General features: G+C 38.8%; 1 protein-coding gene across 9 annotated transcripts; it reads left to right on the top strand.

The window, feature by feature from the left end:
* Positions 1–570: 570 nt before the first annotated feature.
* LOC310889956 (programmed cell death 1 ligand 2-like) lies at positions 571–16,304 on the top strand. Of its 9 annotated transcripts, none has more exons than XM_083818258.1 (7): positions 571–2,229; positions 8,353–8,421; positions 10,383–10,745; positions 11,793–12,077; positions 12,658–12,800; positions 13,658–13,694; positions 15,878–16,304. In XM_083818258.1, the coding sequence occupies exons 2-7, from the start codon at positions 8,367–8,369 to the stop codon at positions 15,958–15,960; spliced, it is 966 nt and encodes a 321-aa protein (XP_083674384.1). In that variant the 5' UTR covers positions 571–2,229; positions 8,353–8,366; the 3' UTR covers positions 15,961–16,304. The 9 variants fall into 9 exon arrangements, with proteins under 9 accessions (XP_083674384.1, XP_083674389.1, XP_083674385.1 ...); XM_083818259.1 differs by lacking the exon at positions 571–2,229 and adding an exon at positions 3,150–3,271; XM_083818261.1 differs by lacking the exon at positions 571–2,229 and adding an exon at positions 3,284–3,455 and having other exon boundaries at positions 11,793–12,005.
* Positions 16,305–17,362: the final 1,058 nt, after the last annotated feature.

Below are 17,362 nucleotides of genomic sequence, written 5' to 3'. Positions count from 1 at the left end.
GGGCCGGTGGGGGATTGCTAATGCCTTTCCTCCCCCAACCACCAGAACCACTGGCACCCCAATGTCTCAGATGGCTACTCAATATAAGAAAATAGGCCCCGGAAAAGTGCTATCCCACCTCCACAGGATCCTATTTTCTAACCCTATTGTATCTCATGAGTGATAACACCTTTTCTCTGCTGAATGTATGAGACATGGGACAAAAGCCACAACTATTATTTGTGTTGACCTGGAGTAGAATTCTTCCAAGTGATGAGAAACTAACTGGAGATGAAGGAGTATGTGTGCCACACCTGTAGCACCAAAGCTTCTGAGAAACCTGGGAAGAGACCACTGTATCCTCTTCTATGTCTCCCGCTCATGATATGGTCATAAATTAAAAGATAGAGTGATGAAGTGCTGTATGGAGGTAAATAGTACCAAGTAACTGTACAATGCACACCCAGTGAGTTTGATGAGGTTTAACAGAATTATAGAATAATTTATGTTGGACAGTGTGCTGGTTTTACCCAGCTGGGCAGCCAAGCTCTCTCACACCATCTCCTCAAAGGGAAGGAGGGAGAAAATACCATGAAAAGGGCTCAAGGGTTGAGATAAGGACAGGGAGATCACTCAACAATTATCATGACGAACAAAACAGACTCAGCATAGGGAGGTTAGAGAAATTCATTACCTATTACTAACAAGCTAGAGAACTGAGAAATGAAGAAAAACTAAAACCACCTTCCCTTCATCCACACTATTCCACCTCCTCCCCCCAAGCAGCTCAGGGGAACGGGGAAGTGGGGACTGTGGTCAGCTTGTAACTCTTCATCGTGGCTGCTCCTTCACAGTCACTCTCCGCCCCTGCTCCACGTGGGGTCCCTCCCACGGGATGCCGTCCTTTCCCAAACTGAGCCTGAGGGAGCTGCTCACAGGCAGCAGCTCTCCAAGAACTGTTCCCATATGGCTCTGTACCACAGGGTCCATCGCCCAGGAGCAAACTGCTCCAGCACGGGTCCCCCACGGGCTGCAGCTCCGGCCCGGGGCCTGCTCCTGCGGGGGCTCTCCATGGGCCGCAGCCTCCTCCAGGCCACATCCACCTGCTCCACCGGGGGCTCCTCCACGGGCTGCAGCGTGGAGATCTGCTCCGTGTGGGACCCGTGGGCTGCAGGGGGACAGCCTGCTCCACCAGGGGCCTCTCCACGGGCCGCAGGGGAACTGCTGCTGCCTGCCTGGGGCACCTCCTGCCGTCCTGCACTGACCCTGGGGTCTGTAGGGCTGTTTCTTACTCTTCGCTCTCTCAGCTGCTGTTGTGTGACATTTTTATTTTTTTTTTACCTTTCTTAATCTGCTCTCACAGAGGCACAAACAACATTGCTTATTGGCTCTTCTCTGAGCAGTGGCGGGTCCCTTTGGAGCCAGCTGAAAATGGCCCTTACTGACATGGGGCAGCTTCTGGGTTCTTCTCACAGAGGCCACCCCTACAGCCTTCCATTACCAAAACCTTGCTACATAAACCCTCTACAGACAAGACTTCTTAAATCCAATTGATCAGGCTTTGTCCTGTCAAGTTTTGTATATTTTCAAGGATGGAGGTTCCACAACCCGTCTGGGCACCAATGTTTGCTTAGCTTCTTTGTGAAAGGATGCTTTCTTATAGATGGGGATATAGATGAAAATGGATGAAAATGAACAGCAAATGTATTCTGCAAATGTTAGGTAATCCCTTGAGGAAGTTTTTAAAAATTATTCTGGTAAAAATTAAGATGATATAACTTGGTGGTTTCAGGAATGCAGAACAATCCTAGTAAATGCAAGTTCAAAATCCAGGGCTGTATACTGCCCTAAGTGGGTATAAATCCGGTAAAAAATTATGAGTGTAATTAAAAGCATAATTTGAGCCTATAAACTCTGCATAATGCTTTGAATAAACTTGTTTGGATGCATGTTCTCAGCATTGAACTCAGAGTACTTTCATAACGAAGCATCAAAATGAAACTGGAACTGCTCATAAATTCCTAAGAAACTTGGTGGTTTCCTTTTAACACAGTCACTTGCTTTGTGGCATAAAGCTTGAATAAGAACACAAGCTTCATTGTTGATGCTTGTTAAACTGGTTATGAGAGCTGGATGAGTAGCCATTGCTATCATGCAAATAGGATACAGCTGCTTTGTCTGTAAAACTTTGACAGTCTTCGCTGTTATGTGAACCTTCTGATTCTTCCAATGGTTGCATAAATACCCCATGTGAGTATAACACTGATAAAATGCAGATCTATATTTACTTCTAGCTGATGGACTGCAGATTTGCTCTAGATTCTTAACATTTGCTTAAATTAATTTTATTTTCAAATGATTTGCAGGGAGTGGATTTTGAACCAGAGACTGGATAAGTCCCAGATCCTAAAACACAGGTCCATGTAACTTCAGATCTCGGAGAAGGAAGAGTTTTAGAAACTGAACCTGAGTCTCCAACTCAGTCTTGTGACTGTCATAGGCAAAGACAGAACAGTGGTGCTAGTGAACATCTATAACTTATGAACTGGGATGTTGCTGTTTGTAAATCTTTCATTCTGAATATCAGGGAAGAGCTGTAAGGAGAAAAAAAAACAAAACAATGTATATATTTCTGTCTGTAGGTTTTTGGTTACTTTCCTTTGGTTGTTATTAATGCCTTAGTATCTGCAGGGCTGTTTTGATTATACAACAAGTCTGTGGAGTTTCACATTCTGCATCCCCAGGAAAAGTCTCTCTTTTTGTAAAGCTGGAAATCACACTGAAATGTTAGCCTGTATTGTACAGTGCTGTTGCTAATAACTGGAAGGCACATATTCTCTAGAATGCACATCTGCATTAGTTTTAATGTAGTTAATGACATTTTCTTTAACAAAGATTTCAGTCCAATCTTATCCTAACCTCTGTGACAATTCATTATTTAATTTGAGATTTTATTAGTATTGCTATATTTTACATTGGAAAAAAATGACAGATAAAATAGGCGCTAGTTGTATTTGTAATTTGTATACTGCAATTGTAGTGATAGGCACATGGTAAACAATGCAGTGAGAGTGAAAAGTAACAGCAAGAAACAACAAAGAAGGAACTGAGAAACGTTATCCTCTCACCTGAAAGCTGAAGTGAGATGGAGAGCGTACTGAAATGATGCAAATAGGCTGTCACAGGTGATGTGAACTTCAGAGACGAAGCAATGGGCCAGTACTAGCTTGACTGCATAGTGAGGCAGACAAGGGACTGCAATAAGGGTGCAACAGCTGAGAGCAAACAACAGGTGAGAGGGCATGTGGGTGAGGGGTTACAGAGAATGAGGGCAGATGTCTGAGTCCACAGGACGGAGACTTAATGGCAAAGGCCTGAGAAATAGACTTTGAACAAATGTTAGCTTTTACTTTATTAAGATTTTTCTTTTTAAAATAAAATACCTCAAATGGAAATAGAGTACATTCCGTATGCTGGTAAGATATAGAACAGATGTAGTTTATATGAGTATCTAATAATGATTTTATTATTATTATTTTAAATGAGATTTTAAGCTTAAAGACACAGAAGCTGGATCCTTCCCTGAATGGGAAAAAAAAACAAACTAGTTTAGTCATTTCATGAGGACGTGGAAAAGCTTGTGAATTTTTGCAGATGTGAGAAGGCTAGAAGAAAGATTTCTGAAGCATATAAAAACACAGAAGACAAAAGAGTTTCAGTAGCAGAGAAAGACAAAGCAAACAATGACTGGAACCCCACAATCTTATGCAGTATTACTTATATGTATAAGAAAATAGTATGTTTTTCAAAATGAGCATACAAAAAATGAGCATGCAACTCTGTTTCATGCAGGAGGGTCTGAATTACCTCAAAACAAACGAGCACAGGCATGAGAAGTGGTATAGTCATATGAGCCTGGTATTGATTTCATACTTCCTTCTGGCTGAATGGAGCCCAGGTGTTCAGCTGAGTTTGTCTTTCTGTGATATTTCTAGAGTGCATTACATTCTGCTTTGTGATGGGCATAACTTTGCAGTACAATAATACTATGTGTTACCGGCTACAGCTGCACGCAGTAACGTTGCAGGCACTACCAATGTGCTAGGCTGGTCCACAGGGTCCACCTGTCTGCAGTACCTACTTCAGAGGTACCGAGTAATGGTTTCTTAGTTCTTTAATCCTTTAATCTTTCAGACTGAAGTCTCAGCTATTATTCTGAACTTGCAAGTACTTTTGACTTCTGCTTTAAACCTGAAGAAGAGCTTGGAAACATGTTTAGGTTCTCCAACAGTTCTGGTTCTTCTAGTGAAAGATCTGCCCTCGGTCTATAACACTCTTCTTGCTTAGTGCTGCAAAGTGTCATTACATCAATGCTTAATGTGCATACTAATCATCCATTCTCTGGAATACAACAACAACAACAAAATTTGAAATGGTGTTTCCAAGAAAGGGTTATGTATGATTTGTTAGACTATAAGGGTCCTGAATCAGTGGCTGTATCCCGGGTTGTGTTTGTTTAGTGGAGAGCGTAAAGCAGGCTCTGTCCTTCCCAGGATCCTTTGTTATTCTTAATGTGGCAGCAAGCATAGCAAGGCTACTAAGCATTGGTGGTGCCAGGGGTCTTCTACTGAGGTCTTATACTAAGACGTTCCTTTTATCTGAGAAAAACACTGTGATCTTTCAGATGCATGGATGAAGGAAATAAAACTAAATTCACAGTTCACGTTACACAGAAGTAGACCTCAATCTCTATTACTTAGGAGTAGATTGCGAAGATGTCTGCTCTGGGTGGCCCTGCTTGAGCAGGGGGGTACCAGATGTACCTTCCAACATCGAACATTCTGTGATTCTGTGAAAATAGTCTTTGATTTCCATGTTCCTTTGCTTACCAAGCTTCTTGCAAATTCTTCATTCTTGGCAACATTGAGTGTTCACCCAGAATAAGATCCAGGAGGCATACATGTGCCAAGTAAATCTATACAAAGCATAGCTACGTTAAGCAAGTATCCCAGCTTTTGCTTGGTAGCTCCATGGCTGAATCAGAGTTTGATGTTCCCTTTTTGCCACCTCTTCTGCCTCATAAGAGCATCTTCATACCATACAGCTGCTAGGATAAGCACCTCTTTTTTTTTTTTTTTTTCCTGTCTAGAGAAATGAATGAAATCTATATAGAAAATGAAATAGTATGTTGAAAATAGTATCGTGGCCTAAAATACCTAACTTGTGCTATTTGAAATAGGAATGTTGGGTCTAAAATTTTTGAAGGAACAAGAAACATATTTCTCATTACCTGGAAAATTTAGGGAAACTGCTTCAGATTTTATGTGATCTGGTGCATTCCTTTGGCCAAAAATTACTTCTGTTTTTACAGATAAGTGTTATGAACCCTGTGGGTATGTCAGCTGGGGCCAAGACTCAACTTATAGGCATGATCAAGCAAATCAAAAGGAGGAAACCTATACCTATTGTACTTTTGACCTAGTGGTGGGATTTTAGCAATTTATTGTCACCTCCCTCAGGGTTTCACTCAGCACTCAGTAAGAAAATTTATCAGAATATGTTCCTTTTGGACCAAGAAAAGTAAAGCATGGGTTTCAACTTAGTACTTTCAGTAATATAAGAAAGCTATATAAAAAAAGATTACATTTCTCCATTTTCCCAGTCATATTGCCATGACTTTGTTTTCACTGTTCCCACTCAACTGGAACTGTTACAAGTCATAAAAAGCCATAATAGTTTTTAGATGTGTGGTGCTATGGTTTACATAACCTCAAAACTCAAAGCTTTCCTCAGCTGTGTTTTCACAATCACACAGCACTGTGTGAAAACTTGCTTTTTCTTCTGCAGGTTGGTCTGGGAAATTCATTTACTGAGAGGATCTGAATTGCTGTTGAAATGTCACACAACTTCCTCATGTTCTCATATGTGGATTCCAAATCCAGAACCAGTAGTTGCTGGTTTTTAGGGCGCAATGTTTATTTGTTGTATCTCTATGAAGTTGTAACAGACAGATGATGAATATGCTTTATAAATGGCCTTTTGCTGAAAGGAAATGCTGTTACCATCTGAGAACAAGTGTTGCACGTGAACCTGTTAGGATAGTTGTGTACAGAGACCATTGCATGACAGGACATGCTGTACGTTTTACAAAAGATAGGAAATAATTGATTGCTGTTGTGTAACAGAATGAGTGGCTGATACAGTCAGCTCAGATAAAAATACTTTCCAGTTGCTGGTGGAGATTTTTTATTTATCTATTTATCTTTTATGGGAATGTGTCAGGATGCCTGGTGCAGCTACATTATTAGTTTGCACAGGTAGATTGCACTGAGGAAGTGCAGCGGGTTGATGCCTGCTAGTAAGATCATGGGAATAACGAAAGATTAATGCAGATGCTTACAGATTCCCACAAACATTCCAGGGCTCTGCTTTCAGTATAACAAATGAAAACGTATTTCTCTGTTTGGATTCTTCTACTTATCTGTGGTGTGTCTTATGCTCTTCTCACACTAATCCTTCTGCTCTGGCAAGACTTATTCTTATTTGATAAATACTAATTATGATTTCCATCTGCTGGTGTTTAATTATGTATTCCTGTATTTTTTGTTCTATTCTACTACTCTCAGTAACAGGTATTTTAAAAAGCCCCATCCACTATTTTATACCAGGTATGTGCTTTGCACTTTCGATGTACCCAGAGGTATAAAAAGAGAGTAGATTCACCACAAGTATCCCACACAAGGCTAAGCCAAGGATCTAAGTGTTAGTGTGAGATACTGTTCCATTCTTCATTCACTTCTTCCCCCTGTGTTCACCTGCTTCTAGGTAGGCTGTGTGTGAGCATAGCAGGAGATCGAGGGTGGTAAATTTCTGTGTAGTACTAAATAAGTGAAATTTAACCCAGCTGTAAGGGCAGTGCAGGATCTTTCTTTCTGCATTCAAGAAATGGAAATAGTAATGCTGATACTACTTATCAGCTCCTTTCTCATACAACTAAAATTATCATGATTTATCACACATTGAATAATGTCATCTTAGTCCTCTGAAAAAGGTAACTAGCTTTCATTTACATGTAATTAACCTGCTCTCTACAGCTGTCCATCCACCTGTGTGGTATCAACAGCTTAAAGTCTCTATTTCCAGGAAAAGTCCCCTAATATCAGTTGCTAACTTTGATAAAACCTTGAGGTACTGAAAGCTCAAAGGTGGAAGCAATCAGAGAAATGCAGCACCTGAGAAAATCAGAGCCAGAGTGTTTCAAGCTGAGCTGCAAATGAACAGGGAAGTAAAATCTAAAACCTTCTCCAGTAAGCTCTGGGGAAGTCTAAAATTGTTCCTTCTCTTCTTTACTTCCTTATGCTGATTTCTGGATCTGTTTCAGAGATATCCAGAAAGATTTTTTTATTTTTTTTTTTCTGAAGAAAAGAGAGATTTTTCAGACTATGATATGAGAGCTTGTTTGTTAAAAGTAATTCTTCATTCTTATCTATTGTCTCTTTTGTTTAGTAACAAATATCCCTAGGTTTTCTTGTTTGATTGTTTTTGTTTTAGTTAGGATGATTTGTATACAAAAGTTCTAACAGTATTTCCTTGTTACTGGAAAAGGAAGACACTAACTGTAAGACTGGACTTTCTCCTTTAAAGGCTGTTGGTTTACTGACAGCAATGCAAGGTACTTCATACATGCCAGGCACTACTATGTGCAAAATCAGCAGCACACAGCCCTGCTTTAATTTACCCCGCCCTGAGATTTCCAGTACCACATGTTGAGTGTCAGATATCTGCTGGTTGTGAGGTTAAAGAACTCAGATAATAAACCCAGATAACAGGTATACTCAAAGAAGTATGCAAAACTGAGATGAAACAAAATCAGGATCAGTGATGTTTTTCAAGCTAGATCAGGTGATCTGTAAGCTAGATCAGGAATTAGTGCAAGCAGTTAAAGAAGTCTGCTTGTGTGTGTTTATAATGCCCTGACATGTGAGAAGCCAAATGCAATTGCTTCTATTATTCATAGGTACAGAATCTATGTGAAGCTCGTGAAGCTGTTGTAAAAGTAATACCCCCATCAGGTTATTTAAGTCTGTCTGCAAGTTTCAGATATTGAAAACCTCAAGGATAAAATTGTAGAAACGCTTTTTCTCCCTTCACTGATATAACTCAGTGGTTCATATTCTGTGTATGAGAATGGGTTGTTTTAATCAGGATTTTCCTTGTTTCTATTGGTAGTTTTTTTTTGTTTGTTTGTTTGGTTTTTTACTTTTTTATAGCTGTGAGGTGTTCTGTAGGGTTGAAAGGCTTTTAATGACAGCATTCTAGTACACCTCTGCAAGAGAAGGTAGCTGTTGTTAAGTCGCAATTCTTTTATTTCAGATCCACCCGAGAAAATGTTCCAAATCCTGACAATGCTGTTGCTGGAAATGCAGCTCTGGGTGGTTTCAGGTGAGAGGAACTGGACTGCCTTTCAATCTCATCACTAGGACCAATGTAAAGACACTGCTGTGCCCTCAGAGCGTGGGTTGCAGCATCTCCAGCGATAATTACGTGAATGGCTGGTGGCATCTGGAGCCTGTGCTTTGCAATGTCTCATAGAAGGCATTGGGTAAGCATTGAGCACAGGACAGATGTCCATCACTTTCCATGATAATTCAAGAAGAAAGCATGGTGTGTTGGCAGTGGAGGTGTCCTGAATTACATGTCTGTGAGAAAGATAATGAGAAAACATCGTAAGCCAATTGCAAACTACAGCAACCTTATCCATCTATCCCTGTAGCAGGAGCAGCTTGACTAAAACCCACAAGGGGACCATGGAGGGAGAAAAATAAGTGAGGAGCACTGCATATAAAATTGCAATAATTCTGTACCTGGCCCCTGGGTGGCCACCGTGCACAAAGGAGTTTGCAGAGTAAACTGGATTCCTTGTGAAGTGAAGTGGATTCCTGGTGATGTGGCAGTGCAAAATGAAGAATTGCAAGAAGAGAGCTGCAGGTTCCCAGCCTAAGGCCAGCTGTAAGCAGCAAGAGCCAGCTCTGTTCCCCATCTGCACACTTTGTATTCTTTCAAAAATTCGGTATTATTATAATTGCTAGGGATAAGTCTTCCTCTTTCTCTTTTCTAATGATCTTGAGACAAATATATAGCAATGTAGACTCCTTATTTAACTTATCTTAGGTTAGTGAACTCATATGTTCTGTGCAGACACAAAATGACAAATAACAATATAAATGAGTAACGCTTGGCAATTCTTTATATGATTTTTCTGTTGTATTAAACAGTGTATCAACTGTATTTAAATACTGTTGTATTATAATGAATAAACATTGCTAATAGGAATTGGAGATTTCCTTGTAAGTATTTCACAAACAGATGATTAAAAACCAATAAATGCATGAGCAGTTGCATGAACTTCTCTTTTGAATGTCACTGTCAGTATGACCAAGTGTTTCTGAATTAAATATACCAATATATGGCAAATCCAATATAGAAGGTAGTAACAAGGTATATTGAATGAAGAATTATAAATAGCTTTCCCACTGTCAGTATGACCAAGTGATTCTGAATTAAATATACCAATATATGGCAAATCCAATATAGATAGTAGTAACAAGGTATATTGAATGAAGAATTATAAATAGCTTTCCCACTGTCAGTGTGACCAAGTGATTCTGAATTAAATATACCAATATATGGCAAATCCAATATAGAAGGTAGTAACAAGGTATATTGAATGAAGAATTATAAATAGCTTTCCTTTATCAAGTACGCTTTAAAATGATAAACTATTCATAACAATATGAATTTCAGGTTTGGTGAGTGGTTAGGAAGATTATTTTGGCATGTTTTTGTAATAGTGTTGTACATTTCTGAGGTTGTGTGGGATCAAATGATACTCACATGGTCTCATGCTTGTGGAAGACCACAGTTTCTGGGTAGCAATTCTTGCATGTTACACTTACTTACCTCATGCAAATGTATGTGTTTCTCAGGAGTTATACTGGATTTTCACTTATTAAAGAATAACAAAACTAAGCTTTTTTATTTGCATAATTAATTGTCGTTTTTATGAGAACTTAAAAGAACATACACATACAGATTTAATTTCAGAAAAGTGCTTAGTATGTAATCACTGACTCAGCGTTAAATTAATTCTAAAATGTGGGGAAAAAAATTGCTTCTCTTGTCCTTATCTTTCAGACTCTGTAAGCAATACAGAATAGAGATGATTTTCTATAGATAAGACTGACATGGTAAAAATGCTAGTGTGAATGGGAATAGAGATGCTTAAAGCTTTCAGTCAAACTAGTAACTATATGCCTGACTATATGAAAACTGCTTGCCCAAGCTTAAAAAAATCAGAATGTATTAGTACAGCAAACAGAACATGTTTTCTTTTCCTACCTTAGGTTTATTTACAGTTGAAGTTCCTCAGCAGCTGTACATTGCTGCGTATGGAAGCAATGTGACCATGGAATGCAGATTCCCTGTGAATGGCTCATTGAACCTGGGACTCTTAAGTGTTGTCTGGGAGCAGAAGAGGCAAGGTCAGCCAGAATCAAGAGACGTGTACACACTTCACAAGGGGCAAGCGCTCCCTCCCTCCCAGCATCATGATTACATGGGAAGAGCAGCACTGTTACATGACGAACTGAAATCGGGACGAGCTATCCTTCAAATCACCCGCGTAAAGGTCACAGATGCGGGATCATACCTTTGTCTTATTGACTACCAGGGTGCCGACTACAAGTACATTACTTTGGAAGTAACAGGTTAGTGGTTGAAAGACAGTGCGTGCATACGCATTGAGATGTCTCAACTAAATTCCTACAGACTAGCAGGAAATCAAGAATTGGCAGGAATTCGTGGCTAAGTCCCTCACCAAGACGCTGTGCTCAGCCCCCAGGTGCACCAAAGCACTTGTCTCAGTGACAGCTAGCCCTTGGTTCAGTGGCAGCTGAGCTTCTCTGGGGGCCCCTTCATCTTATCCCCACACCCTATTCTGTGGTCCCCCCACCCCACTGCCCTGTTGGGCCACCTCTGGCCATTCCCAAGCATTTTTCAGATGTGCTTTAATTCACCTATGAGCCCTGCTGCAAGTACCCAAGTGGCTAGGAATTCCCACGGTGACTGCAGCTCCCGGGACAAGGACGTGATTTTATGTGTTTGTCAAAGCCAAATGGACATCAGCAATAAATGCATACATGACTGGATAGCATTGCAGAACAGTCCTTCGAAAGGCCTCTGGCATTTCCCACCAATTGCTGTATGTCTGTGTGGTACGAGGCAGCATTTATTTCCCATGCAAGCATTTGAATAACAAATGTTGTCAAACGCAAAAAGAGACACAGCCGTTTTTAAGGCCTATCTCAGTCCCTCTGAACTGATCTTACGTAAATTCTAAGTCCTTTTTGTTCTCATATGATGAAAATATGCTTGTTTATAAAGCACGGAAACACAAACAGTAAAAACAACCTTTTTCTTAAAGTGGCTTGAATGATTTCTTTTGTACTACAACTACAATTTTGTGTACTCAGGATGGGGAAATAGAGCCCCATGAGATTTCACTTATTTCTTCGGTGCTGATGAAATACAAATTCAGTGTTTTTTGCTGCCTTGGATAGAGTAGTGGAGTAAGCCCTGTCACTGTGGGCCTGAGAAGGATTGAACTAATACTACAGAGTTGTTCTACAAAATTTCCTTTGCCATTTCAGTTACAGACACAGATGTAGTATGACAATAAAGGGAAGGTGGGAAAGTGAAGTGGAAAAATTAATATCATTGCATAAAATAATTTCACTCCGCTTGTTCTTATGCAGCATCCTACAGGATAATAAACACTCAAGTAATGAGAAAAGGGAATGAAGAAAAGTTTGTTTTTATATGTCAGTCAGAAGGCTTTCCTCTGGCAGAGGTATTCTGGCAAAATGAGAAGAACATCAGTCTCACTGGGTCTGCAAATACCACCTACATGCTGACTGCAGATGGCCTCTACAATGTCACCAGCATCCTCATGTTCAAGCCAAACACGAGTGAGAACTACAGCTGCATTTTCTGGAATAAAGAACTGAATGAAGAAACTTCAGCTCACTTTTCCACTTTAGGTTCATATCACCTTGAACTTGTATGAGAGAGAGAGGGAGTGCTGAAAATGATTATGTGCTTTGCTATATACACCGTGACCCATCACCAGAATTTGATTCTAGCAAGCAATGTAATACTGATGCTCTGGAAAAGAAACAAGTCAGTGTTATTTATGTCTTTGAAACCTAGACTAGCTCACATCACAAAAAAACAGCCGGTCATTTTCTGGTGTATTTTAGTTTTAGGGTGGCTCCCATTATTTTGCCGATTAATTTTTTTAATCTTCATGGCTGTCTTTCCTGACCTAGACTTCTAATTAATCACTCTTCAAATAGGATACAGATAAATTGCAGTAGTGCTTGCTCAAATGCCATGAAAATGAAAGACGTGACTCGTGTATTGCAGATATTCTTATAGTAGTATTGCAGAATAAAGTATCCATAAAATGTTAAACACCACATTTTGATAAATGTTAAGAATCCTATGTTCAGTCAGAGCAAGACTTTGGAGAATCAGAATTGGTAACTTTATAAACTATTCCTGTTTGTAAGTTATAAATTAACTTTCTTTTCATGTTTGTTTTTTTATTTATTTTGACAGCTTTATTGAGTACACTGTACAGTGGACAAAAATCCCTGATCTTATTTATCATCGCCACGTGTGTGATAGTAACAGTCCTTCTCTCTGCATTAATAATCTTTCAAATGAGAAAATCGTTCAAGAAATGCCATGCCAAAAAAAAGGTACATTTTACTTTAGACAATGGATTTTTCTCTTATTTTTTATTTTCCTGTGAATGAAGTCTTGGAAGTTTTAATAACCCTAGGAATGCTTCTTGGACTTTGGCCACATTTTATTTCTAGAGGAACTCTGTTCCAAAATGAGATCTTGCCTTATATGAGCTGGGCTTTATTTTTCTCACCTTTCACTTAGGTGAGGCAAGGTGTATGGATGTATATTTTTATTTGGACATCTACAGATCTGTAAAGGATACAAGCAAGTTTTAGCTTGGATGAGGATGGCTGTAAAAACATAGTTTGCTGATACATATTTTTTTCATCCATACCAACAAGTTGACAAAAGGCATTAGCTCTTCTTACAGCCTTTGTCTTGCTGTTATTCATCTTGGCTACAAAGGCACCATAGCTACAACACTTGACATAGAACTTTTATTTACAGCCTTCATTAAGGCTGTCTAGCTAAAATGGTGTCCAGCTGTACTACGTTGTGTAACTATTATGTATAGTGTTTGTTTTTTTTCCTGTCTTGAAAGTGCAATACTTGAAACTTAATAATGCAAACAGGCAATTATTTTAGTATTTTCTTGCATATGAATGGACTACAATAAACTCAGGCAAATGTAATTATTGTAACAAAATTAGATTGACAGAAGCTTTGCTATTAAGTTCTTCAGAATTGGTCCAAAATTTGTAAAACAAAAAATCTGTAGGGAATTATATATATTTAGTTATGGATTAACAATAAAAATTTAAATGTGTTTAAAACCCTAATTAATATAAAAGTTTAATTATACAGTCTTTCAAATTTTGAAATGTTTAAGTTTTTTTGTTTACAAATTTGTTTATATTTACTTTAACAGACAGGAAAACTGAACCCTAGCCTGACAGATGAGAACAGTAAGTCATAACTTTTTATGTTTATGGTTACAGCTTTTTCTTCCTTACAGGTAAGAGCTATATAAATCTATAAACAGGAACTTAAATAGTGCTACATCAAAATAGAGGCTAGTTTTAAATTTAAACTTTTCTTAAATTTTCTAAAACTCTAGTATCAATACTATTTAAGTTATAAATCTAACTTAATGACCTTCTCACATTCTATGTAAAAATAATGAATGTTTATTCCCTGCCACTGATAGCCTGCATATATATCTCTGTGTACACCCCTGTACAATAATTGCTGTTCTAGTATTCTCAGTTGGGTAGGATGCACAGGGACAACTGGTTGTTTTGGAAGGCATAAAGCTTTTTTGTAGCAATTGTCTGTTATGTTTTTGGCTCAAGCCACAAGTTTTGTCAGTAAATAAAATGACATCTGATTTCTCTGGAGCATTAGATGATCTTCTGAGCCACTTCTCATCGTAGTATGTGACTTTCCTAGACACCCAGGAATTATTACATGGCAATGGAAAGGTAATTTCTAATAGCATCAGGATGCATGTGACTATCCTGTACTAACACTGAACTGGAGAAAAAAAATAAAAGAGAAAAATAAATCTGTAAAGCAATATAAGAAAGCTCTTAAAACACCTGCATATATAAATCACTTTAATTAACTATAAATAGAAGTCTGATAGATTATTGTATTGTCAGGGGAGAGCCTGTGGTCAGTGTCAGGTATAGTGATAGCGGGTACAGCTGTAATTCCCTGGTGCAGCCGCCAGGGATGTCTATTGAGGACTGCCCCGAGGCTACCTGATATGCTCCAGGAAGACCAAAGACTACCCTACCGCTGTGCAAGGAGCAAAACTGGAGCAAAACTGTGATACATCTGATGGAGGACCTGAGGAAATAGCACAGAGTGGTTTCTGGACACACAGAGAGGTTTGGGCTTTTCCAAGGACAGGATTTACTTGAGAAGCCACTGTGGTTTCTCACTACTAAAAAAAAAAAAAAAAAAAAAAAAAAAAGCATTGGAAAATCACCAGGTTAAAAAGAAAACTTTGTAGGAGAAATAAAAACTGGGAATTGGAGATGGAGAATGACATCTTCACTGACTTCCACTTCACCTCCGGTCATGGTGCATGCCTTTCACCCCTAGCCATCCCACCCACCAGCATCAGTAGATCTCATACACAAAATGACACTTTCAGAAAAACACTTTCACCTGTTCACAAATCATAACTTGCTGTAGTCAAAGGTCTTTTTTCACTTTCCATATGGTGGTGTGAAACTACAGTGGAACCAGGCCATGTGCAAATGAATGTAAGCTCGAGGCAGGCAGTGTTTTGGAGTACAGCTCTGGTGCATGCCCAGACATAATTTCAGTGCACGTTGTCTGAACACAGACTGGCTTTCTGTGGCTTTTTGTGTTACTGTTGTAGGATTTTTTTCGCTTTGTAAGCATTGGTCTCCTCTTAGCACTTACTGAAATGAAGAAATTAAAGGAGAGGTAGCTGCTTTTTGTGGTTTTGTTTTACTTCTTCATTTTAATGACCGAAAATCTTTGTCATATGACTTACTGCGTGTTGCACAAACATTTATATTTCTCAGCACCATATATTTTTAAGAAACACTGGAAAGAACCTTTTTTCCATGATGAGTATGCAGTTGAAGCACAAAAGCCACAGATACTTTACCAGAGAGCCTTGGAAATGACCCACATGGCCTTGGTTACAGGAACAAGGATTGTTCATGTTATCATTTTAACTTACAGCTTGAGCTGTACCAGCACTGAAGATGCAGACCGTTTTACCTCATCACTGAAGTCCCAGTTCTGCAAATGTTTCTTCAGCTGCACAGATTTTACTAACAAGCATTCCCGTGGATGCTGTCTAACCAGATTTCAGTTTTGTTATTTCATTTGCATGACTGATTGTCAGTGATAGCTTTGACATAATAGAAAATTCAGAATTTGGATCACAGAGAGAGAGAATTCTTCTCTCTAAAATGATTGCAACTGGATGTGTTTGGAGTTAACAGCAGCTTTAAGGAGTCACTGTACTTCAGCATACCCGGAACTCACACGTAATGAAGATAGGGTCCTCAGTGTTTATCACTCAATTGTAAAATCAAGTGATTTATTTGCTTGTATTATTGTAGATTTTAAAAGTAATGCTTTTTCTTCTTCTTTTTCTAAGGAGATGACTATAGCCCTCAAACTGAAGCTGCATACTTGTCAACTGCCACATTTTCTAGAGACAGTGGGAATGTGAGTCTGTGAGAACTCCTCATCTCACATGCTGGAATTTGCACTTTTTATACCTGTTTCTGAGGACTTCAGAAGAATGTTACAGCACTTTAGCTTCAGATGAACAATGAACTTGTGGGAGTTTGTTCGCACTAGATTAATGGACAGCTGTGCTTCTTCAGATACAGTATCCTGAAGTTACTGAGAATTGTGCTGTTATTAAATATGGTTTACTCCTGGGAAAAGGTTTTCTGAGTGTCTTTGATTCACTTTATGTTTGGGCATGTTGTTGCTCAATGAATTTTTGTTCAAGGATGCTTTTGTTAACTGGTATGGTCTCATGAATGTGGGAATTTGAATAAAAGCTGTACATGCTGTCCTGTGTCTAAACATCTTTAATGTGAAGACATTTATATGCAAGTATCTCATTTCCAAACTTTCTAACATATTAAACTGGAAATTAACACAAGTGCCCGCCAGCAAGGCAATATATGAAACATATTTCATTTCACAAAACCAATGGGAGGTTGAAGTTAAATCAAAGTACGGTCATTAAAAACAAATAAACAAAACAAAACAAACAAACAAAAATAAACAGTAAATCAACATTATATCATGGAAGCAAATATTAATGTAGAGTCTATGTAAAACTCTATAAGTAAGCCAGGTGAAAAACTATGAACTGTGATGCTGTAGCTACAAGACAATAAGGAGTTTTACATCTGAGCTGATTACTCAACAGAATTTTCTTTAGGAGGAATTTAGAAGCAAAAGTGAAAATGAAGTTCAGCCAGATTTCCCTGCAGATTATATTTAAACAGTAATTTTAACTTTTCTGAGAGGAAGAGATGAGCCTTTTCCATTCCAGGCACTTATCTGTTTTACTTCCCATTACAGGAATGCCTAAAAATACCTTATTTAACTCTGAATATATTGCATGCTGGGTGTAACTTCTACAATGCCAGTTTTCAAAAAATGCAACAACTTCGCATCTGAGATAGTCATCACGTAGCCAAGTAATGGCACAGGGTTGAATTTGGCATATTCTTTTCGAAGTGCACTGGCTCTGGTGAGCTGTGTTCTCTACTAAGATAGGCATAACAAGATTAAAGAGAGGTGCCCACATGGAAACTATTTCTGTCATTATTCTGCTCTTGGAAGAGTGCTGTTTCAGCAAAAACCATCTTATCAGTAACGTTAAGGTTTTCATCATAGCACTTTGGGTATAGATGGGAGTTGCCTCTCCAGTGCCACTTGCAGCTAATTCCCCCAGCACAAAATGGACTTACTGCTGCTAAGAGATCTGAAGTACAGCATTTATAACCTTTTATAACCTCTTTTGTTTCACCGTGACAGGTGATTTTATAAAAACAAGGCTGCCAGTGGTTTTACTTGAGAAAGAGAAAAGAAAGTATCTCCCTAACATCACATCTAC

The sequence above is a fragment of the Anser anser genome, assembly GCF_964211835.1.
Source record: "Anser anser genome assembly, chromosome: Z".
Classification (NCBI taxonomy): domain Eukaryota; kingdom Metazoa; phylum Chordata; class Aves; order Anseriformes; family Anatidae; genus Anser; species Anser anser.
The sequence above is the reverse complement of the archived record's forward strand: the minus strand, read 5'-3'. Positions and strand labels throughout refer to the sequence as shown.

Coding starts and splice junctions, on each gene's coding strand:
- LOC310889956 (XM_083818256.1), top strand. CDS start 3,428: ATGGAAATAGAGTACATTCCGTATGCTG. Junction 8,422..10,382: donor GCAGCTCTGGGTGGTTTCAG/GTGAGAGGAACT, acceptor TTCCTACCTTAG/GTTTATTTACAGTTGAAGTT. Junction 10,746..11,792: donor CATTACTTTGGAAGTAACAG/GTTAGTGGTTGA, acceptor GTTCTTATGCAG/CATCCTACAGGATAATAAAC.